The 26,203-nt window shown below is 40.3% G+C and overlaps 1 protein-coding gene across 1 annotated transcript in view; it reads right to left on the bottom strand.

Annotated features, from left to right (window-relative positions):
- The window catches only part of NPTN (neuroplastin), a 101,705-nt gene that overhangs the window by 18,830 nt on the left and 56,672 nt on the right, over positions 1-26,203 (bottom strand). The window contains exons 5-6 of the mRNA XM_073652762.1: positions 24,948-25,081; positions 6,666-6,939 (exon numbers count right to left, since the gene is read on the bottom strand). Of these exons, the coding sequence (XP_073508863.1) occupies positions 6,666-6,939; positions 24,948-25,081 (408 nt within the window). The remainder of the gene's footprint in view (positions 1-6,665; positions 6,940-24,947; positions 25,082-26,203) is intronic.

A 26,203-nucleotide genomic window follows, 5' to 3' on the forward strand; every position in this document is an offset into this window, starting at 1 on the left:
ATTAGAAATTGATTTTCAAGTGAATATCTATAAACTGCAGACATCAGGAATCTTAAAAAGCAAGGGAATTTTCACTGAAGTCTTTAAGAAAAAATAACAGCAGGATTCCACAAGGAGACTAGTGCACATGAAGCAAAAAGATGGAGAAGGTACAATCTCTCAAACAAGTGTTGGTACCTGCATGAGCACAAACAGGGAGTAATATGATCACATGACCGATATTACTACCTTTCTACCTGCTGCCAACACATGAACAATGTCAACAGGTAGCCAAAAAGAAAAAAATCCAGGGGCGGAAAATTAAAGCAAAATAAAGAAAAAAAACTGTGCACAGACAGTCAACAAGCCTTTGTCAACAGACATCTGGTAAACTGGCAATATGCATTTTGAAATGGGACAGAAAACTCAGACTGGGTAGGACTACAGCGTGCTATATTGACGCACAAGAGCTACATTTACACAGAGGGCCTGACATCGCAACCAGTTCCCTAAACAATAACGCACAAGCACACACGCACTCACATACAAATGTAACACCAGTCCATTCACTTGTAAGTAAAGATTTCTTCTATTCAGGTTATTGAAACTGCAGAGGGTTAGAATCAACACAAACTGTATACACCACAGTAGTTTAGGAGGTACAGTGTCACCCACCAGTGGATAGTTAAAATGTACATCGCATCACCTTCACAAGTTATACTGTATGTTTACAAGCGTTCTCTGGCGACACCTAGTGCTCGTATACTAGCAGTGTCTTACTGGTTCCTAAGGATATTGCACTACATACTATGTGTATATATGAATACTACATTATATAAAGTAAAATAGGTCTTTTATACAAGACCTAATTTGCGTTATTAAAAAAAGTTATACAAGAGGTTTTCTGTAACTTCAATCACTGGCAGATTACTATAGGGCTGAGAGAAGCTATTTTGCCCTGGTTTCTCCCCAGAACAATTCCAGCTTGCACAGTTCAGAATTGTCCTAAACAAAAATAGCGCAAGTGCCTACACATGCCAGTCACAAGTCCATTTACATATATATATATATATATATTTGTATAACCTTTGTTTTTATACAACTCCCTAATGTGTAAATCCCCATCACCAATAGGAAATGTGGAGGAACCAGGTAATTTGAGAAAGAGCTCTAACCCCATAATAGATGTATCTGACGTTAAAAAGCTATCCTTTTGCTGATGATTAATAGCTGATTGAGAACTGAGGAACATAATTAATAAACCCTTGTTTCCACATGCCAAGCTAGGCAACTATAGCATTGATAGAAGTTCTAAACCCAAGCCAAGAGCAGAACAGGCCATGGCACACTTTATCTTGTATAAAAGTAGAGATAAGGAAGGAAATTGGGATAAGTAACAATTGTTACAAAAAAAATAAAGTTTTTTTTTCCTCAAACCAAAGCAAGGGGAAAAACAAACAAAAACTAAAACAAACTGAAAATTAGTCGTGAGAGTGGATGAGGGAGAACTCCAAGTGTTAACATCATGGGCTTGAGCAATCCCAACAACGGAAGCGAGATTAGACAAACTGGAAAAGCATGCAGAACTCGCACTTACCACCATAATATTTAAGGTTTGATGCAATTGAAGGGGGGAAAAAAAAAGTCACAGTAACCGACAAGTATAATTAGAGAAGCTGCCTCCCTGGATTTCCCCCTCCCGACCAACAAAGTAAAGAAAATAAAAATTGGATAGAAAATAAAATGTCATTGGAAAATTAAAAGACAGACAAAGTGGCCAATTCGATCTGTGCTGCTGAGAAAAGAGGCAAGCAAAATGTGAAGTGGATAGGAAGCAATGGTGAAAGGAAGGGCAGGTTTATATACAGGCAGTGCTTACTCTGACCAGCAGGATGCACCGAATTCCCACTAAAAAGGAATCCCATCTAAAAAGCAGCAAGAACTGCAGTGCATCATGATGGAAACGTCCATTTGAAGGAAAATCCCCAACACACTCACACCCATGCACACACTGTATATAGATATTAAAGCTGAAGAGTTCAGGCCTCTGGTTATAGTCAAGAAAATTGTGACTCCATCGGTGATTACTCTTGTTAATGTGGAACTAGCTACACCAGAGGGGTGAAAAAGCAAACGTATGGCATGGAATCAAAGTACTTTGTATTTAACTTCACATTCAATTGTTTGGTTAACATTACTGAGATATTTAACCAAAGAGTAATTAAAAGCATACACACAAAACCAATAACATGTCCCCACCCCAATGAAACTACAGAAATGTTTAATAGATAAACTTGAAATTAAGTCGAATTAGAAAAGTTTTTGTAACCTAAAATATTTAGGCAAGATGAATTTTGCTGGCCTTGAACACTTCTATCTTGCAGTGGCCTAGTTTGCTCTTAGTCTACATAGGCACATTTGAGCAGCATAGCTCACTGCATCCCATCTATTGAATATTGGAATCTGGGCTTCAAGATGAACTAGTAAAGTATACAAGATGCATAATATGTAAACTGTAGAAAGTAAAGCAAAGCTGAGCCTGGAAATAACAAGTCATGCCGAAGTCTATAATATGCACTGCTGAATTGCGGTCTGAGAGACACAGAATCAACACAACAGGAACTCTCCAACTTCGAGAACACTACTAGACTATTCAACTTTGTACAGGTCTTTAAAAGAGTTTTTACTAAACTGCAGAAATGCCCAATTCCTTACCAACAAGATATCATTAGCATGCAGTCATCAGCAGTGCGTTTCATGCCCACAGCAAGATGGCACCATGGCTCAGTCATAATTTATACAAACCTTAAAAAAAACATTAAACCTGTGCTACCTCTATAGAAACTTGTTACTTAAATGCAGATGTAGCTCACACTTACCAGATATACCAGGACAGGGGAAGAAATTTGTGAGTGACATGGTTATTAAAAAATATATATATTCTATCAAACCATATCAGCTGAAAAAAAAAAATCAATCCTTTACATCTGATTATTTCTACTCGTTAAAGCAATTTAACAAATGCTATCCAGAATTTTCCCTTCCACATAATACTATACTTACCTCTAATCTAATTGAAGTTGTAGTCTACTACTTAGATATTTAGTATAGCTCAATGACAAATCAATGGAAGGCCAACAACCACACCAATCAGTTGTTTGCAGCTATGGCAGGGATGGATGACGCCAGAACATCACCGCTCTGTACACTGTAATGGTCGTTCTTGGATATTGCAGCTAAGAGCCTACTGAAGTAAACGGGAGCGGAGCTGGAGTATCTGAGAATGGAAAATGTTGCTTTATCTCCGAACACAGTGTTTACATCTGGTCACCACCAGAGCTGCATACAGCTAAATGGTAGGGGTACTGAACTACCACCGATCTGAAATCAATTATCTATCCTAAGCATAGGCCATCAATATCTAAGTAGTGGAAACCCTCCAACATTGTAAAACAGTTTTGTACCATATTAAAGACAAGTTCCAATCACAGGAAGTGATGGAACATCGCTAGAATATATCATTTTCTGATCAGTGGAGGTCCTGGCATTTCTGAGAATGAAGGTGCTGGTGGCAGTGCCCTGATGCTCTACTGATATGCCTTCACCATCTGTGATGAGAAAACACCTTTAAATGCAATAATCCTAACTGTATATATTCAAGGAATAGAGCAAGTGAATCACTAAAGATAGCCTTTAAAATATTTGCCATATGTACACCTTCGCAACAAATTTTCTTTTATCATTTTCTTTTTAAATGCAACATTAAGCAACTTTCTAAATAGTTTTCATTAAAAATATGTTTATATCATGTTGCAGGGTGTCTGAGTATCTAGCAGAGTGCTTTTGCAAAAATGTTACAAACGAATAAGAGCTCCTCACAGCTCTCTGTGCTTCCCCTCTCTTCTCTCAGTGTAAGGCCACAGCCCCACTATCAGTATTTGGTCAGTATTTTTTCTCAGGACTGGGAGGAAAAAAAAAAACAGGAGTGGGTGATAAATGCAGAATTGGTGACTTGTTTCTATTATACCTTTTCTCTGATTGTTCCTTACCTGGTTTTGTCTCCCACTCCTGAGAAAAAATACTGATAGTGGCGCCGTGGCCTTAGAGATAGCAACAGGAAGGGCGAGGGTGTTGTACACATATCTCCATAGCATGGAGACAGAAGAATATCTTAAAGAAGCACTCCCATCAAAGTTTTTATACTCTTAATACATTGCAATCATCATATTATATAGCACGGTGTACTTACAATTGCTCATTTTGCCTTTCTACCCAGCCAATTCTTCTCTTTTCTCTGCTCTATGTAGAAACAGGAAGTTTTTTTTTTCCCTGTAGGAGTCATCCCCCTCTTCAACTCCTGACCCAGCTGCTTCACTCCTTCCCCCTGCCAGGGACTTTTGCAGTGACTGATGACTCATACAGGGAAAATTGACCTCCTGTTTCTACACAGAGCTTAGAAAAATTCAGCTAGTCTGTTTTTGATCATGTGATGTCATAGACCTAATGAAAAAAAGAAGAATTAGCTGGGTAGAAGGGCAAAATAAGCAATTGTGAGTACACAGTGCAATATAATATGATGATTGCAACATATTAAGTGGATACCATTTTTGACATGAGTGCTTCTTTAAGGAAGGCAAAGAAAACAGTCTTTAGAAAAGGAGAAAAGCACATAAATAGGTTATTAGTGCAGGAGAGAAACAGTCATTTTAGCTTCTAAAATTCTCTGCACCCTGAATTATTGGCAGAGACACACTCTCATAAGAGACTAATCTAAAAGTTGAAAAGGCAGCGCACCTTTTGGGCTAGAAGAAAAATCTATTTTGCAATTGGGTTTCATTAAAAATTTTGCACCATTTGACTTAAAAGCGCTTTGACAGTTTGTAAAGTTGAATGTGCAGGAAAATAGACTGTCATAGTAGGCTGACTGATGGACTCCCAGGTAACTCATTCTGCAGCCAGCAATAGACCGTGCAACACAGAATTTTTAGAAGGTAAACAGTGCAAACTTTAAGGCTATGTGCCCACGATCAGGCTATAGCAGCGCTGTGGAAGCAGAGTATCTTCACTGCGTGCGATCACGCAGGTAAATCCGCATGTGTTCATTAAACACATGCGGAGTTACCACATCCAATACATTCTATTGGGGAAATTCCTATTGCAAATTCTGCAACAGAAGGTGACATGCTGCAGCTTGTAAAACCGTGCCGCTGGTGAGTTTACACTGTGTCAAATAGAAGCACAGTGGGCATGGGATTTCTATAAATCCATCCACTGGGCTTCTAATGTAGAACGCAGCGTTTTGGGCTATTACGGATCGAGGGTACGCAGCCTAACAAAGTTTAAGATCAAAAATCATTTAGCCCCAATTACATGCATTTAAGAAAAAAATAAAAAGTCTCCAAAAAGGTGGGACTATTTTTTTTTTTTTATAAGAAATAAAGATTGCAGACTGAAATTACTTGCATTCTATTAACTAATGGAACCACTAACCATTGGTTTCCTAACAGTTTCACGAAAATAAATGGTTTTAATATTTGAACCAAACCACATCTTATTTTTTTTTTTTTTTTTTTTAAATCTTACAGTGTAAATATTTTCCCAACATTTTCATATAGAAGGTAATTGTACTAAAATAACCAGCATGCATCTTTCTTGCACATAACCCTCCAACATGGTGGCTGAACAATCTGATGCTTAGTTTGAATAATAGCTTGGATTGTGTTCAAAGGGGAGGGTGGGGTCACACATGCAAGACTACACTGTATAACCACTGGTAAAATCCATATAGCTGTCAACTTGCCTTTATAGTTTACAAAATTATGCATGCTGACAGTGCATTGTACAGAGTGTAGGAGAAAAGTAAGGAATACTGGCGCTACTGGAAAAGAGGTTTGTTCATAGACAGATGTATGGTCACGATGGAGGTTACGAATTCAGCACTATATGGCCTGATGAAGGCACCTGTTCTGTACTAAAACGCGTAGCCTCAATAAAGTGACCATACTTCTAGCCATCAGCCGTCGTCTATTCCAGCAGCGCCCAATTATTCTTACTTTCCTTCTACACTAATGTACATACTGCGGTTGTCATGGTGCAGGAGGAGCAGCAGCTGGTCCGCTCATTACAAGCTTTCGGACAGAGTTGTGACTTATCAGCATCTCTCACGAATGTGAGCAGCTCCACTTTCACAGTTCTTTTATCTACCCAAAACCTCTGCACTATGGGATGCCGATATATCTTTTTTCCCCCTTTAAATACAGGGCATTGTGGATATTTTTCTGCTGGTAAGGAATGGAGTTTAATAAAACATTTTGCATTAGATTGACAACATTGCAGGTTTATGGAGTGCCTTTCGCAACAAAAAGATTGCAATTAATACATGCCAGAGATGCAGGACAACTCCAGTTAAAAATATAATATAATATAAGTGCCATTACTTCTGGAATTCTCATAACATGTAGAACAGGAGGTATTCCCTTAGCACTGGGCAGCTTTAAAGTGCCATAAAAAGATAGTGTCCATAGACACTTGTCTGCACACACGTGCAATGTCTCAAATTCTAACTTGAGTTTAGTTTGCACTGTAGTTTTTGATCCTAATACACTGGAATATCCAATTTTCATTTGCGTATCATAAAGGTGTTTAGACAGAAAATATTACACATATATCCCTTATCCTGTTCTTACCGTCTGGTACTTCATCTGGTCTTTTGCGCTTTTCATACACCACAATAATGACAGCTAAGATGACTATCTCTGCCACAATGCCAAGGAAGGGCCATACTGGAGCCAAATGACTGCGCACTCGCAAGATGATCTTACTGCATACAGTGCCAACAGGATTGGTAGCATTACACTGGTAAACTCCAGGGTCTTTGGCGATGTCCAGGTTAATTATTTTTAATTCTGTATAGTTATCTTTGTTGGTGATAAAGATACGTTCACTTTCATTATTTGGTTCCTGCAAAGTGACAAAAGCATCATTTAGACACGTCAGCAAAAGATCATACCCCACTGAATATTGCTCTGCAAGCATAGATCTAGTTAGCAGAGCCCTAATGAGATTTAGTAGCTTCTTAGCAACTGGTTAAGGTGACCATGCTGACATCACTATGCACCTACACACCAGCATTTTTTTTTTTATTTTTAAGGTTACCATGCATTGGAAAAGGAATATCAGGCAACCAGCTGGGCAGAAACCTCAGGGGGAATACAATGGTATATGCATTTTCATAGCACAGTAAGGCACATACTATAGGGAAGAGGTCTCGTCTCAAACCCATAAGCCAAATAGAATTTCTTAAAGCTCGCAGCCAGGGACTGATTATAAGGAGGGCAATCTGGGCTAGCACCTAAGGCCCGAGGCTGCAGAGTGACCCACTGCCAGTCTTTCTCCAATACTGGCAATGCGCATCGCAAAGCATAAAAGCATTCCTGCAGCTTCGGTGCTGGCTATTGCAAACGCTGCAGAGTAGCTAGAGAAAGACATTTTTGGCTTCCTCCCTTGCGCTTTCTGACGGCATCATTACTACATTATAGTGTCGGCTGTGTAAGAGAAAGGTAACCAGCGCTGTAGGTGATCAGGAGAGGCAAGTGATTCTTTATTTTCAACAGTTGGGGAGAGAAGACATGTAATTGTATAGAATTGGGGAAAGAGTGGAGGTGTGTGTGTGTATGGGGTGGGGGGGGGGGTGAGAGACAGGACAGAAACTTGTAATGAATTTGGAGGGAGGCAAAATGGCTAACTAATTTATATTTTGATTTGCTCGGGCAACAGTTTGGAAAGGTGGGTTGCACAGTAGCCAAGTATATATTTATGTTGTGGTACCATATCTGTATTCAGGGACACAATGGGGGAAACTTAAATTTAACAATGAGACCTGCACTTTACCAAGATTTTTCCAAGTGGCCCCGGATCCCATTTTAATTCAAGACCCCTGCTATAGGGATTTTCTGCTTTAAGCCACTCACAGTAATGTGCATAGAAGCAGCAGTATTTTGCATCAGCATTAGTTTATGTTTCACTAGTGGCACTGGTTTACAAATTCTGATCAAAATACTGCTGTGCAAAACAGGGCTGTGGAGTTGGAGTCGGAGTCCATTTTGGTGGAGTCTGTAAAAAATGGACCGACTCAGACTCCTAAAATATATAATAAATTGGATACAGTAGTTCAATGCAGTTTGTGGGAAATATTTTTTCATAAGAATTTGTTATGAAATGTCTGTCCTATTCCTGATCTAAGGGTCTAGACTTTTAGCTGAGATGAATCTGTGCTACATTAAATTTTTCCACTTAAACATGAGCCATGTATGAGGGAGTCGGTGTCAGGGAAATTGAGGAGTCGGTGGTTTGGCTTACCGACTCCACAGCCCTGGTGCGAAAGTGACCTCAAACTGATAAAAGACCAGATGGAGTCAGGATTGAAGATGTGTTAAGCTTGTTAGTGTCTTAAGTAACAAAAAGAATATGGAACAATTTATAGTCACATAAAATATATACAGTATTGTGCTAACGTTTTAGGCAGGTGTGGGAAGGTGCTGCAAAGTAAAAATGCTTTAAAAAGTAGAAGTGAATTGTTTATTTTTTTCAATTAACAAAATAAAGAGAATGAACAAAAGAAGAATCTAACTCAAATAAATATTTGGTGTGACTGACTAGTAGGGCAGGGCAATTTTGCAATAAAAAAAAAAAAAAAAAATTATGCTGAGCTCTGGCTCTTAGGTGGTGAAGGCAGTGTCTGTGCAATCTAGAAAAATAAACAGTCTCCAGCACACCTCACCTCCTGCTAGTGCTCTGCTGAATCCCTGCACAGCTCCCTCAGATTTCAGCTGATCCACCCTTTCATATAGATCAGCAGCTCTACTCTTCCTCCTACAGCACTCCACTAATGAAACAATGCTGCTGGGAGCAGAGCGAACATTAAAGTTTTGATTTTAGCAAAAATTAAACTTTAGGTAATCTATTATCAAATTAATATGATTAATTCACCATTGATGACCCAACCCTAGTGACTATCCTTTGACAGCATGCATTCTACTGGGTAGTGTGCAACGTAAGGGATTTTGTAGGATTATAGTCAGGTTTATGGGTATCCAATTATAGCAAACAAGTGATAATGATCATCATTTTCAAATTTAGGTTGTAGCACAGTCATTAACCCCTTTACCCCCCAGGGTGGTTTGCACGTTAATGACCAGGCCAATTTTTACAATTCTGACCACTGTCACTTTATGAGGTATTTACTCTGGAACGCTTCAACGGATCCCACTGATTCTGAGACTGTTATTTCGTGACATATTGTACTTCATGATAGTGGTAAAATTTCGTCAATATCACTTGCGTTTATTTGTGAAAAAATTGGAAATTTGGTGGAAATTTTGAAAATTTCACCATTTTCAAAATTTGAATTTTTTTCCTGTTAAATCAGAGAGATATGTTACACAAAATAGTTAATAAATAACATTTCCCACATGTCTACTTTACATCAGCACAATTTTGGAACCAAAAATTTTTTTTATTAGTGCGCTATAAGGGTTAAAAGTTGATCAGCGATTTCTCATTTTTCCAACAAAATTTACAAAACCATTTTTTTTTAGGGACCACATCACATTTGAAGTGACTTTGAGGGGCCTTTATGACAGAAAATACCCAAAAATGTCACCATTCTAAAAACTGCACCCCTCAAGGTACTCAAAACCACATTCAAGAAGTTTATTAACCCTTCACGTACTTCACAGGAATTTTCGGAATGGGGAAGAAAAAAATGAACGTTTAACTTTTTTTCACAAAAATGTTACTTTAGACCCCAATTTTTTTATTTTTGCAGGGGTAACAGGAAAAAATGGACCCCAAAATTTGTTGTGCAATTTCCCCCGAGTACGCAGATACCCCATACGTGGGGAAAAAACACTGTTTGGGCGCACAGCAGGCTCAGAAGGGAAGGAGCGCCATTTGACTTTTTGAATGTAAAATTTGCTTGCCTAATTAGCGGACGCCATGTTGCGTTTGGAGAGCCCCTGATGTGGGGGGTTTCCACTGTTTAGGCACAAGTGACACCATTTTGGAAACTAGACCCCTCAGGGAACTTATCTAGATGTGTGGTGAGCATCTTGAACCCCCAGGTGCTTCACAGAAGTTTATAACATGGAGCCGTGAAAATAAAATTTTCACATTTTTCCCACAAAAATGTTTTTCAGCCCCCAGTTTTGCATTTCCATAAGGGTAACAGGAGAAATTGCACCATGCAACTTGTTGTGCAATCTCTCCTGAGTAAGCCGATACCCCATACGTGGGGGAAAACCACTGTTTGGGCGCACAGCAGGGTTCGGAAGGGAAGGAGCGCCATTTGACTTTTTGAATGTAAAATTTGCTTGAATAATTAGCAGAGGTGCCCATGATGTGCCTAAACAGTGGAAAACCCCCACAAATGACACCATTTTGGAAACTAGACCCCTGAGGGAACTTATCTAGATGTGTGGTGAGCACCCTTAACCCCCAGGTGCTTCACAGAAGTTTAGAACATGAAGCCGTGAAAATAAAAAAAAATTAACTTTTTCCACAAAAATGATCTTTTTGCCCCAATTTTTTTAGTTTCACAAAGGTAAGAGGAGAAAATGGAACCTAAAAACTGTTGTGCAATTTCTCCTGAGTACGCCAATACCCCATATGTAGGGAAAGTACACTGTTTGGGCGCACGTCAGGGTTCAGAAGGGAAGGAGCACTGTGACTTTTTGAACGCAAAATTGCCTGGAATCAAGAGCGGATGCCATGTCGCATTTCGGGAGCCCCTGATGTGCCGAAATAGTAGAAACCCCCCACAAGTGACCCCATTTTGGAAACTAGACCCCTCAAGAATTTTATCAAGGGGTATAGTGTACATTTTGAACCCAAAGGTACGACAGAATTTGATAACATTAGGTTAACATATTGAATAAGTTGTCATTAGTCTTGAGCGCAAGTGCTCGCTACTTGAGTTTGCATCGGGTACTCAGGTATGCACCAAGTATCGCAGGTGCTCGAATGACATGCTCGAGTCCCCGCCCCGCATGTTTCACGGTAGTTAGACACCCAAAAAAAAAACATTCGGGGATTGCTCGTGCATGGCAGGCGATCGCAGCAACGTTTTTTTTGGCCGCGAAGCATATGTGGCGGAGACTTGAGCATGTCACTCGAGCACCCGCGATACTCAGTGCATACCCGAGTACCCGATGCAAACTCAAGTAGCGAGCACTTGCGCTCAGCACTGGTCGCCATATTGTCATAATTTTTTTTTTCTTTACTTATGAAAAAACCCCAACTCTAGCCCCAACCCTAATACAACCCCAACCCTAACCCTAGCCCAAAAGTAACCCTAGAGTTTATTTTTTACACCATTCCTCGCGTGGTATAAGTGATTAGACTACTTTATTCTTCGGGTCGGTGCGATTACAGCAATACCAGATTCAGATCGGGTTTTTATGACTGACAGATGTCACACACTAAAAGACGCTTTTTTTGCAAAGACTAGTGTTTGCATCACCATATTTTGGCCGACAGAGTCATGTGATGGCTTGTTTTTTGCGGGACAAGTTGACGTTTTTATTGGTACCATTTTCGGGCACGTGACATTTTTTGAATAAAAATAAACAAAAACCAACAATTCAGGAATTGTTTTTTTGCGTTTTTTTTTTTTTTTTGCCGTTCCGCGTGTGGTAAAATTGATAATGCAGCGTTATTCTTCGGGTCAGTGCATTTACAGCGGTACCGCATTTATATAGGTTTTTTTATGTTTTGCCACCTTTGCACGATAAAAATGATTTTCTAGAAAAAAAAATTTTTGTATCGCTTTATTCTGAGAGCTATAACTTTTTTTTTTTTTTTTTTTTTTTTAGGACAATGGAGCTGTGTGGTGGCTTGTTTTTTGCGGGACAAGATGACGCTTTTAGCGGTACCATTTTTATTTACATTCGTCTTTTTGATCGCGTGTTATTCCATTTTTTGTTTGGCGGTATGATTATAAAGCATTGTTTTTTGCTTCGTTTTTTAATATTTTTTTTTACCGTGTTCACTAAAGGGGTTAACTAGTGGGACAGTTTTATAGGTCAGGTCGTTCCGGACGTGGCGATACCAAATATGTGTATTTTTATTTTTTTTTCATAATAAATAAATATTATGGGTTCAATATATTTTAATTTTTTGGGGATTATTTTTTTATTTTTTTTTTTTTTTATATTTTTACACATTTTTTTTTCCACTTTTCTACTTTTTTTTTTTTACTTTTACACATTGTCCCACTATGGGACTTTCACTTTTTGCAGCCTGATCGGCTGCATGGCATAGAGAGCAGCAGCTCTCTTGGTCATGTAGCCTGTCAGCGCTGCACACAGGGGAGACATTACTTTGGTCACGCACTGCGCACGACCAAAGGAACGTCCTGCCTACTGGTGACCCGGACGTTGTCATGATGACATCGGGTCGTCATGGCAACATCCGGAAGCCGCTGCAGACATTGCTGGACACCGGCAGGAGAGGCGAGTATACCGATCATCTCCCCCCCCTTGCCGCCACAATGCTGCGATCGACTTTGATCGACTTGCGGGGGTTAATGTGCCGGGAGCGGTGCGGGACCGCTCCCAGCACATAGCACCTTGTGTCAGCTATGACGATCAGCTGACACCCGGCGGCGATCGCCCAGGGCGCTGCTACGTACTATTACTGACAAGGTCAGAAAGGGCTTAATTAAAACAGAAACAGCTGTGTATGACACTTAACACTGGGTGAGGAGCAGCCCCTCTCTAGTACAAAGGTAAGGTTGTGGAAGAACTTTTCATATCACAAGTTATACACCATGGCAAGACTGAGCACCGCAATAAGGTAGCAATAGGTAGTTATACTGCATCAGCAAACATTTAAAAGCCGACTAGGGTTTCAAATGTGTCTCCATCTCCCACTAAGAAGCACCAAGAAATAGGCAACTTTGAGGACCGTAGATGCAGTGGTTGGCCAAGGAAACTTATTTCTAAGGGAAGAAAGCATGATGTTTTCCTCATCTGCTGGACTATGCCCAGCAATGTTATCAGCTCAGAACTGGCAGCAACCACTGGGACCCAGCTACATCAATCTACTTTCAAACAAGTCTCGCCATAAGTCGTTTACATAAAACAATTGAGGCCAAAAAGCCGTACTTTTGACTTGGAAACAAAGTCAAGTAACTCAAATATGCATGAAAACATAGGAATAGTTGTGCAGAAAAAATACAGCAACTGCTCTGGACGGAGGAGATATTTTGAGATATTTATTAACAGAAGGCCATTTTTACGCTAATGCCCTGGATAGTGGTGCAACGATGAAATGTCTGCAGGCAACAGTGACGCATGGTGGACGTTTCTTCCAAATTTGAAGTTGCATTTCAGCAAATGGAGTTGTGGCTTTGGTCAGGATTAGTTGTTGTCCTCAATGCTGAGAAATACAGGCAGATACTTATCCATCATGCAATACCGTCAGGGAGGTATCTGATGGCTTCAAATTTATTCTGCAGCAGAACAACGACACCAAACATACAGCCAATGTCATTAAGAACCAACTTCAGTGCAAAGAGGACCCGCGAAAGTGATTATGATGATTATGAGCTCAGGACTCTGTAGGAGAGGGGCCATATCGTATCTATCTAGAATTACGTGAAAAGACAGAAGGATTTGCACAAGCAATATCTGTGGTTAGTTCTTCAAGATGTTTGGAACAACCTTCCTGCGGAATTTCTTCAAAGACTGTGTGCAAGTGTACCTTGAAGAATTGATGCCGTTTTGAAGGCAACAGGTGGTCACACCAAATAATGATTTGATTTAGATTTCTTTTTTGTTCATTCACTTTGCATTTTGTTAATTAATAAGCTATTAAACACTTTTTTAAAAGCATTTTGAATTTGCAGCATTTTTTCTACACCTGCCTAAAACCTTTGCACAGTACTGTAAAGATTTTATCTTAAATCATTCGTAGTGAGCCGAGATAAAATCTTACTAAGGTTAAGTGCACAAGTAGCATTTTTGTGGCGGTTTTCCCGCGCGGAAACGCATCAAAGCCGCTTGGTAATCGCTCAGTCAGCTATTACAATGGCAATCCTGATGTGCTGTACACGATGTGGAAATCTCCGCTCAGGATTGGCATTGCGATTTAAAACATAGCATGTCCTTTCTATGCAGTGTTTCCCGCCCATTGACTATAACTGAACCGCAGAAAATCCACAGGTATAATATTTATACCTGTGCATTTGCTGCGGTTTAATTAAAGTCAATGGGCCGCGGAAACGCTGCAAAAACGCTGCACAGAGTGGTACCCAGGTCGACTGGGGATGACTACTACTCCCATCATCTGTACGCTGATCCCGCTAACAGCGGGAGTGGCGCGGCTGAGGGGAGTGGTAGTCTCCTCAGCCAAGCCAAGCGCGCGGTGTAAAAAGTAAAAAAAACATCAAAAAAAAAAAAACAACACTACCCGGCACCCCCCCGGTGTCCTCGCGATGTCCCCCGGCGTCCTGATCCCTCGACGGCCGGCAGTACACTGCGCTGCCAGGACCTGGGGTCACGTGAGCTCTCAGCTGAAGAAGATCAGCTGAGCAGTCACGTGATCTCACTTTACGGCACCGGTGCTGCGTGTGAACATTCTCAAGAATGTTCCCACCAGTACTGATGCTGAGGTCACCAGGGCTGATCAGCTGATCTTCAGTTGATGAACCCCAGTGACCTCACTCCTGCAGCAGCAATGTACACTGACAGGAGTGATTACACAGCGTTTTTTTTTTTGTTTTGTTTTTTTTTTTTACATTTTTTCGACTATGTGCCCATGATCTGGACATAGCAGCGCTTTGGATGCAGCATATTTTGGCTGCATCCAACACGTTACATTCAATGTAACGCAGGTAAATCCACATGTTCACTGAACCATTCAGATTTACTGCATTCAATACATTCTAGTGGGCAAATTTCTTTGCAGAGACTAGGGACTCCGCAAGAGAATTTGACATGCTGCGTTCCTGAAAGACGCGCCGCATGCCAGTGTCCACGGGTGATCAGCAGCCTCAGATGCACGCATAGTGGACATGGGATTTCTAGAAATAACATCCACTATGCTGTAACATCTGGACGCAGCGGGTTTGACGCCGTATAAACACGCAGCGTCAAACCCGCAGCAGCTTCTGATCGGGGCCACGTCCTCAAACTCACCCGTAGCATGTCAATTTCTGTAGCGGAGAAGCCTGTCTCCGCTGCAGATTTTGACCGATTGAAGTGTCATTATATGCGGTGGATTCACATGTACCGACAACAAAAGAGCGGCATCAGAACACCGCCTTTTTGGATGCAGCAAAAATATGCTGCGACCAAAGCGCTGCTTGTTGCTGTTCGTGGGGACGTAGCGGTTAACAAAACAGCTGTGAGCTGTTAATAGCCAGGGACCATATTTGCCTAATGGCACCTTCCTAGGCTAAAAATAGCAGCTCACAGCTGCCCCAGAAATCACATGAATGGAAATGCTAATGAAGATTGGGTGAATGGGACAAGCTGACACATAGCTGAGCCAGCACTGAACCGGGCGCGTCAGCTGATTATTACAGCTGACATGTGCCCGCAACAGTCGCGGGTGTAATCGCGATCCACCCGCGGCTGTTAACATGTTAAATGCCGCTGTCAATCTCTAACAAGCGGCATTTAACATCGCCGCGCCGGAAGAGCGGCATTAACCCCGCCCATCGGTGACCTCGTCACGTGATCGCGGGTCACCGATGGGTGGTCATGACAACCCTGGGTCTGCAGCAGACACCAGTGGTTGTCATGTAAAGATTACTATGAGTGCCACCTAGTGGTCGGCGCTCATAGTACAGGAGCATTTCTGCTACATAGAGGTGATCTGCTGATCACCTGTATGTAGCAGAGGCGATCGGACAGTTGCTGCTTCTAGTGTCCTATGGAGACTATAGAAGCAAGCAAAAAGTTAAAAAAAAAAAAAAAGGTTTTTAAAAATATTAACAAAAATAAAAAAATATATAAAAGTTTAAATCACCCCCCTTTTGCCCCATTCAAAATAAAATAAAAAATAAACCCCACATACACATATTTGGTATTGCCGCGTTCAGAATCGCCCAATCAATATAAAAAAAAGAATTTATCCGATCGGTAAACGGCGTAATGAGAAAAAAATTTAAATGCCAGAATTACGTTTTTTTTGGTTGCCGCAACATTGCAATAAAATGCAATAACGGGCGATCAAAACATCGGATCTACCCCAAAATGTTATTAATAAAAACGTCAGCTCGGCGCGCAAAAAATGAGCCCTCACCCAGCCCCAGATCCCGAAAAATGGAGACGCTACGGGTCTCGGAAAATGGTGCCATTTTTTTTTAGTTTTTTATTAGCAAACTTTGGATTTTTTTTTCACCACTTAAATAAAAAACATAACATTCTTAGAGGTGATACTATCCATCATCCCCAAACAGGCAGGAAATATATAATCAAGGATTACTACACCTGTGATACTAATTTTGTCGTATACCTAGTTAAATGCCCTTGCGGCCTTGTCTACGTGGGGGAAACGACCCAACCCATTAAAGATAGAATCTCGAAACACAAATCTACCATCAGATGTAAAAACTTACTTCTACCTCTCCCCCAACACTTCACAGCAGCAGGACACAATGTGTCCCAATTGCGGTTTCAAGTTATAGAGCAAATTAGACCACCCCGCCGTGGAGGTAATCGAATCCAGACCCTCAAGCAGAGAGGCATTCTGGATTCATGAATTACAGTCCCTTCATCCCAAAGGACTTAACAAGGACTATGATCTTCACTCATTCATTTAAACCTACCTGATCTCATTTTGTCCCAATTGGGACCTAGGTTTATGTATGTATATCCCTCTCACTCTACAAGGAGTTAATACCCGGAATCTGATTTTCATTTGCTATTCATTATTAGGACCAAGATTCTTACATGTTTATTTATAATATGGTGATTGTCTGAACAAAGATATCATAGCAATATTCCCAGGTGTTTTGACTGTACTGTGTCTTATAACTTGATTTGACGTTGTATTTCATATTACAGATGAAGGATCCATATTCATCCTCATTCTCCTATTCCCTCCTGCACTCTACAACCCCCTCTCCTGATGGTGGAACCCTCCTTGCCTCTCTTCTCCGGCAGTGGAACACATCACTCCGATACAGAAACCACTTCCTGATCCCTGGAACGCACCTACACGTCGGCTGACACGCACGCGCGCATGCGCGGCGCCGAACCAATCATAGGCCGGCACCTCCCTCTTTCGCGTCACTCCCTGTGACGTCACCGCATCGAGCGCGATTTACCGGCACATTCAATCTCCTTCATTGGCTGGAAGCCAAACCCTCCTCTTCTCCACCTATATATATAGCCAGTCCCCCAACCGTGCACCCTGCATACATCCAGCGGTGGATACCGCGATTTGGGCAGCACCTCTCCTAAACTTATATGGCATAAACGGTATGTCTACCTCCCCCATAGCCCTCACCCTATTATAACTCCACATCACTTCATAGTATGTACTTTTTCCATAGGAATCCCTGTATTGGGTCCCATCTCTTTCTCTTCTCCTGCTCCTATCCCAGTAACTTGGTAGGTTGCCCTGTTTTCTTGCCTTATCTGCTGGACAAAAGGTTACATAGACACATAGACCTTTATTTATATGTACTCTATATATAATTTGTAACTTTATAATCACTATAATGTTTCTATTCTATATTTGTTCATTTTGTTTACATGCAGTACACTGATGAAGGTCTTGTCGACCGAAACGTCTTTACTGTGGACTGCAAATAAAAGTATCTTTTTATATCATTTGGTGTGCTGAGGTTATCGCGACATTTCAAGGCTTTGGACCCAACTCAAGCACCCAGGTCCAGTAGTGCTGCGTTTCTTTCTAAATATTAAATAAAAAAGAACCTATACAAGTTTGGTAATGACCGGGAGAATAATAATGGCAGGTCAGTTTTAGCATTCAGTGAACGCTGTAAAAAAAAAAAAAAAAAAAAAAAAAAAACATCTGTGGTATGGCACTTTTTTGCAATTTCACCGCACTTGGAATTTTTTTCCCCGTTATCCAGTACATGATATGGTAAAACTAGTAATGGCGTTTAAAAGTACAACTCGTCCCGCAAAATATAAGCCCTCACATGGTCATATTGACCAAAAAATAAAAACACTATGGCTCTGGGAACAAGGGGAGCAAAAAACGTAAATGCAAAAATGGAAAATCCCAAGGTCGCGAAGGGGTTAAATAAATACAGACACAGAGTTAACACTTTATTTGAAATACGACAGACACATTCTTAAATTAAGCAATATACTCACCCCAGTTCTGACGTTAATCCAAGGGTTAAAGCAATGTCCCACATTCCTTTTCAAATAACTATTTAGCTCCAAAAAGCATTTATTGATGTACAAAAACGCGTTAAACGGGCGTTTTTTTTCCTGCCAAGGAGGTGCAGAAACGCTGCAGAAATTTCTGCTTCAAATCCTGAACCTGCACACATACCCTAAAAAGGGTATCTCTCAGTAGTATCAACCCTCCTAAGCTGTCTATATGGGCATGCAGGTCATTAGGAAGCTGAATAAAATGACACCTTAATAGCAGCGATCCAAAATCAAAATTTCCTTAATAAGTAAAACAGCTGTTAAGAACTATGGGCCAGACAGGGATCTGCATGAGAATCTGCCTCTAGAGCTTATTTTAAGTGAGAGGGGGAGTTACCAGTGTGAGAAATGTAACTAACACATTACAGTAGAACTGAACTTCGTCTCCTTACAACCACATTTGCTGCACTTCTCAAAGCTCTGCTGTATTTAACACTGGCTGCCTGTGAGATGGAGGCTGAAGCACTGAGGACACCTGCAAATGTGCCAGTTAGGGCTCGCCCACACTGGCATATAAAAACGGACGAGTGCAATCAGATATAAAAAATATATTTCACTGGAAGAAAGCGGCTACAGGGAGGATAGAAGTTCATTTTCTTTCTCCCTGAAGCCGCTGCTCCTATAAGGCAGTCCAACTTGATTTTTACGCTATTTACCTGTAGATTAACCCTAAATATGCAGGTAAATGGCATTTCTGGACATGACCAATTCCTAATAAAGGGAATCTATCAGTAGGATCAACCCTCCTAAGCCAACTATATGAGCATATATTGATATTTGTAATCCGAAGTCTTATTCCAGAGAAATCCACATTTTTCTTATCTGTAAATGAGCTGTTAAGTTCTATGGGCCGGACAATGATCTGCATGAGAATCTGCCTCCAAAAATTATTTTAAATGAAAGGTGAACATTACCCGTGTGATGTGTAATGGCCGCCCTCTGCTCCCCTGATCTCACTGCAGAGCTGTGTGTGATTATAAGGATTCGCTCACACTTGCGTATAAAAAAAAAAAAAGAATATAGGTCCCATTCTCATCCAGGAGAATGGGGGGAATTTTTTTCTCACTGGTCATCCGTGTGCAGTACATTTTTTTTTTTTTTTTTTTTTTTAAACTTCGCAATCCTGTTTATCTTGTTAATGTTACAGGTATAACTTTTACAATGTAATTTCCATGTCATTAAAAGGACCATTGACAATTACCTGATCAAAATGTGTCCCCACTTGCTGGGACCCATAGCGATCAGCTCTAAACTGCAAAGAATGTCTTACACTAAATGCTCAATTTCCCCATCACAAGCGGTTTTTACAACAGACCTCCACTTTTTTCCCTTCTCATCCTATACCATAACAGTATGTTGTGGTAAGTGGGTTGTACGCAAGAATCACCAGACTATTATAAACTGCAGGTACTGGCTCTATTATAGAGGAGACACCCATCTCTAAAGACTGGGGTCAGACATTACAGTTTAGCCCCTGTAGTTCAAGCAGCAAAGGTCCACCAAATAAAAAAAATATATATCTATATCTCTATAAAAGCAAATAATAGCTATATCTATATCTCTATAAAAGCAAATAATAGTTCTAAACGTAAGTGTTGAGAAAATCCCACATGGTGAAGGATATAAAATAAAAAATAAAAGCCTAAATTGTTCACTTTATTTACCTTTTCTGCTTTTAAAATATTAGAGAAATGAATCACAAAGCCATATGTACCAAAAAGTGATCCCAATGAAAAAGAAAATTTGTTCCAAAAAAAATAAAGCCTGCATAAAATATTTATTATGCATAAGTAGTAACAAAAAAAAAAACATTTATATTTATTTGAGTGCTGTAACTGCAATATAAAATGTAATTCACAGTACATTGTGAAAGTAACGCAAATAAAATCCTTAAGAAAAATAGCTACATTTATCCCATCCACTTGCCACTTTTCCCACCCCAAAAATAGTTATTAAATATAGTATGTAGAACATGCAGAGAATCATGATGCTGGAGTTTTTGTTCTGAATATTTGTTACAAGCTACAGGTGCATCTCACTAAATTAGAATATCAAAAAGTTAATTTATTTCAGTTCTTCAATACAAAAAGTGAAACTCATATTATATAGAGTCATTACAAACAGAGTGATCTATTCCAAGTGTTTATTTCTGTTAATGATGATTAAAAAAAATCTAAATAATAAGACAAAAAAATCTAAATAATAAAAATATGGGAGGAAGAGAAACCAATCACAAACTAAAATGTTTTTATACAAATGCACAAAGCATGGGCAACAAACAAGGAGAATTGGAACTACTAATGCAGGAAAAGGAATATGATGTCATTGGAATCACTGAAACTTGGTGGGACGATACACATGATTGGAATAAAAGGCTAAAAGGATACAACTTATTTGCAAGAAACAGACTTGATAAACGAGGAGGAGGTGTTGCATTGTATGTTAGAAAAGCGTATATCTGCACAGAGATTGAAGCTTCAGAGACTGGGAGTTCTGTGGAAACTGTTTGGGTAAGAATACAAGGAGAGAACAACGGAAAGGACACCATTGTAGGCATTTACTACAGGCCACCTGGGCAAGCTGAAGATATGGATGAACTCTTTATGAATCAAATGACCAAGTTCTCCAAAAAATATGACGTAGTGGTCATGGGAGATTTCAACTATCCAGACATTTGTTGGGAATCTCTCTCAAGTAAAACTAACAGGTCAAGCAAATTCTTATCCTCTCTTGCTGACAACTTTATCTTCCAAAAGGTAGGGGAGAAAACAAGGGGATCTGCTACTTTGGATCTAATCCTTATAAACAGGGAGGAAATGGTTGAGGAGGTAAAGGTGGCTGGGACCCTAGGAGGCAGCGATCATGCTATTATAGAATTTTGGATAACTAGAGGAGGAAGACATGTGAAGACTCAAACTTCAAGGTTAGATTTTAGAAAGGCAGATTTTAAGAGACTCAGAAAGAGAATAGGAGGGATCCAATGGCTGGATGTCCTTAAGGACAAAAATGTCCAGGAAGGATGGGAAATTTTTAAAAATGAGATTCTCAAAGCACAATCGTTAACAATCCCGAAAAGTAGGAAGAATGGGAAGCATTTAAGGAAACCAGGATGGATGAACACAGAACTTAAACACATGCTAAAAAGAAAGAAAGAAATGTTTATTAAATGGAAAGAGGGAGGCATATCTAAAGAAGATTATAATGCAGTCTGCAGATCCTGCAGGGCACGTATCAGGTTAGCTAAAGCTGACAATGAATTAAGGCTTGCAAGAGATGTCAAAAGCAATAAAAAAGGATTTTGGGGGTATGTCAAAAGTAAAAGAAAAGTCAAAGATGCTATAGGATTTTTACAGGATGAAAATGGAGAAATGGTAAGAGAGGATGTTGAGAAGGCCGAACTTTTTAATTCCTATTTTGCATCTGTTTTCTCTCAGAAAGAAAATGTAACATCAACTGATCTTCACTGTCCTTTTAAAGGAATAGAGGAATCCAAGTTATCTGTAAACAGAAAGTTTGTGAGGGAATATTTAGCTAACATAAATGAGTTCAAGTCTCCAGGTCCATATGAATTACACCCCAGAGTACTGAAGGAGATCGTAGAAGAAATTTTAGAACCACTCTCCATAATCTTTGAAAATTCTTGGAGAACAGGAGAAGTCCCAGAAGACTGGAGAAGAGCAAATGTTGTTCCTATCTTCAAAAAGGGGAAGAAGGTGGACCCAGGGAACTATAGGCCGGTGAGTCTGACTTCTATACCAGGAAAGATCTTTGAACAAATTATTAAACAACATGTATGTAAGTACATGGATAAGAATGAAGTGATTAACCAGAGTCAGCATGGGTTTGTAACTAACAAGTCATGTCAGACTAACTTAATTTCCTTCTATGACAGAATCACTGACTGGGTGGATCAGGGAAATGCTGTAGATATAGTATATCTTGACTTCAGCAAAGCATTTGACAAAGTATCTCACACCATCCTTATTGAAAAAATGACCAAGTATGCAATGGACCAGGCAACTGTTAGGTGGATTCATAACTGGCTTAGTGATCGGACTCAAAGGGTGGTTGTAAATGGCTTCACATCCAGCTGGATGAATGTCTCAAGTGGGGTACCACAGGGCTCCGTCCTGGGACCTGTATTGTTCAACATCTTTATCAATGATTTAGATGAAGGAATTGAGGGTAAACTGATTAAATTTGCTGATGACACAAAGCTAGGAGGGATAGCTAATACTAGAGAAGAGAGAGAGAGGATTCAAAAAGACCTAAATAAACTGGAGCAGTGGGCAGCAACCAACAGAATGCATTTTTCCCTGTTAAAAACCAAAGTACTACATCTGGGCAATAAAAATGAAAAAAGCATATACAGAATGGGAGGAATAGAGCTAAGCAACAGTACATGTGAAAAAGACTTAGGTATACTAATAGATCATAGACTGAACATGAGTCAACAGTGTGATGCAGCAGCAAAAAAGGCAAATACAATTCTGGGATGTATTAACAGAAGCATACAGTCTAGATCACGTGAAGTCATTATCGGTCTTTACTCCTCTTTGGTCAGACCTCATCTGGAATACTGTGTACAGTTTTGGGCACCACATTTTAAAAAAGACAGACAAACTGGAGCAAGTTCAGAGAAGAGCGACCAGAATGGTGACGGGTCTGCAAACCATGTCCTATGAGGAACGGTTGCAGGATTTGGGAATGTTTAGCTTGCAAAAAAGAAGACTGAGAGGAGACTTAATAGCTGTCTACAAATATGTCAAGGGCTGTCACATTGTAGAAGGATCATTTTTATTCTCATTTGCACAAGGAAAGACTAGAAGCAATGGGATGAAACTAAATGGGAGGAGACACAGATTAGATATTAGAAAAAACTTTTTGACAGTTAGGGTGATTAATGAGTGGAACAGGCTGCCACGAGAGGTGGTGAGTTCCCCTTCAATGGACGTCTTCAAACAGAGGCTGGACAGACATCTGTCTGAGATGATCTAGTGAATCCTGCTTTGAGCAGGGGGTTGGACCAGATGACCCAGGAGGTCCCTTCCAACTCTACCATTCTATGATTCTATGATTATTATGGCTTACAGCCAATGAAAACACAAAAGGCATTATCTCAGTAACTTACAATAATTAACAAAAAACACCTGCAAAGGCTTCCTAAGTGTTTAAAAAGGTCCCTTAGTCTGTTTCAGTAGGCTCCACAATCATGGGGGAAGACTGCTGACTTGACAGATGTCCAGAAGGCAGTCATTGACACACTCCACAAGGTCCCAGAATTCCAATTTTCATTTGGAAATCAAGGTCCCAGAGTCTGGAGGAAGAGTGGAGAGGCACACAATCCAAGCTGCTTGAGGTGTAGTGTGAAGTTTCCACAATTAGTGATGGTTTGGGGAGCCATGTCATCTGCTGGTGTAGGTCCACTGTGTTTTATCAAGACCAAAGTCAGCGCAGTCGTCTACCAGGAAATTTTAGAGCACTTCATGCTTCCCTCTGCCGACAAGCTTTTCGGAGGTGGAAATTTCATTCTCCAGCAGGACTTGGCACCTGTCCACACTGCCAAAAGAACCAATACCTGGTTTACAAACAGCATCACTGTGGTTGATTGGCCAGAAAACTCACCTGACCTTAACCCCATAGAGAATCTATGGGGTATTGTCAAGAGGAAGATGAGAACCCAACAATGCAGACGAGCTGAAGGCTGCTATCAAAGCAACCTGGGCTTCCATAACACCTCAGCAGTGCCACAGGCTGATCGCCTCCATGCCACGCCGCATTGATGCAAAAGGAGCCCCGACCGAGTATTGAGTGCATTTACTGAACATACATTTCAGTAAGCCAACATTTCGGATTTTAAAAACATTTTTTCAAGCTGTTATAAAGTATTCTAATTTACTGAAATAATGACTTTTGTGTTTTCATTGGCTGTAAGCCATAATCATCAACATTAACAGAAATAAACACTTGAAATAGATCACTCTGTTTGTAATGACTCGATATAATATACGAGTTTCACTTTTTGTATTGAAGAACTGAAATAAATTAACTTTTTGATGATATTCTAATTTAGTGAGCTGCACCTGTATATATAAACCCTTCCCTATGCAGACATTTTTTTGTTTTTTTTCCCTTTTGTTTTTTCGTCATCTTCACATGAGGGCTTGATTTCTGCAGGATAACTTGTAGTTTTGAATGACACCATCATTTTATCATACAATGTACTGGAAAATGTGAAGAAAATTACAAGTGGAGTGAAAAAAAAAAGGGTGATGCACCGGGATTACACCATTTAATGCCACTCAAGAGTGCCATTTGTGGTAGGTGCATCCACTCTGTACATCAGCACAGTACATGTCGAGAAGGGTTTAAATATTCAGGGGTTTGTTTGTTTTTTTGTTTTTTAAACATCCATTATTATTACAGAAATTACCCTGGGTCTATAAGAGGTTTGTTTGTCAAGTTTAAAATCTATTTTATACATGTTTTCTTCTGGATGCAACATCTAAAAATAAAATGAAACCAATATTTCTTCTCCAATGTACTTACAACTAGCATGTCATCAACCACCTTGTACCAAGTCCATTCTGGGTGAGGATATCCTACACATTTACAGTACAGAATAGCCTCTTGTCCTTCATTCTTGTTTTCACTCTTTTTGTGTCCAGTGATTTCTGGAGAAGCTAAAATAAAACAGGAAATAGTCCTTTACAGTCAGACATATGAACGAACATGCAATTGTTGCAACATGTAACAGATCATTTAACTTTGCGCCTGTGGATCCCTTTTATTCAAACCAAGTATGCTAACTAATATGGCAATAGTAGTCAAACATATTTGAAGGGAAGCTGCCAGTCATTTCATGCTGCCCAAACCACAGGTAGCAGTATGAATCAGTGTCTGGCTGCACGATTGCAGCCAAGTAAGTTTTTCTCTGAAAAAACTATTTAAGGCTGCGTGCCCACGATGCGTTTTTCATGCGTTTCCGCTGTGGAATTTCCGCATCAAAAATGCTTGGTAATCTGCACCACATGGTCCTCAATGGCATTCCGCAATGTCAATGCACATGCTGCGGATTTTTCCGCACCGTTTCTGCAGCGCTCAAAAATCTGCAGCATGTTCATTAATTTTGCGGACACGCAGCGGAAGCGCCGCCATTGACTTGCATTGAGACGCATATAATCCGTGTCAGTACATTTGTACACGCGGATTATATGGGTTTCAATGTGCGGATGGTAGCCAGGTCTGGAGGAGAGGAGACTCTCATCCAGACCTGGGTACCATTGTACCTGTGAAAAAAAAGAATAAAATAACAAATAAAGTTTATATTCACCTGTCAGACGGCTCTCTCTGCATGCCGGCAGCGCTGAAGGACCTTCGGTGATGTCACAGTCATGTGACCGCAGGCCCTTCACCGCTGTCTCTCGCGATATGCCGGCTGCCAGGAACCAGACAGGAACGAGCGCTGCAGCACACACCGGGGCATCGGGGGTGAGTATAGCTTTATTTTAAGCATTGTTTTACGGTCACACTATATAAATCCATGCTGTTTGCATGGATTTATATAGTGTGACCTAGTTGTCAAGCACTTTCCAAGTGATGTTAATCGCCTGGAAAGCGCTTGTCAATCTGCATGCGGAAACGCATGTGAATCCGCATATATTCCGCATGTATTCTGCAGGAAAAACGCATTCACAATCTGCATGCGTTTTTTCTGCCAGGGAGATGCAGAAATTTTCTGCTTCATTTCTGCATCGTGGGCACATAGCCTTAAAGACCATACGAACAGACTAAACTAGTCCGAT

Source organism: Phyllobates terribilis, unplaced genomic scaffold, assembly GCF_046119375.1.
Source record: "Phyllobates terribilis strain yellow unplaced genomic scaffold, ASM4611937v1 Scaffold_11__3_contigs__length_659146591, whole genome shotgun sequence".
Classification (NCBI taxonomy): Eukaryota; Metazoa; Chordata; class Amphibia; order Anura; family Dendrobatidae; genus Phyllobates; species Phyllobates terribilis.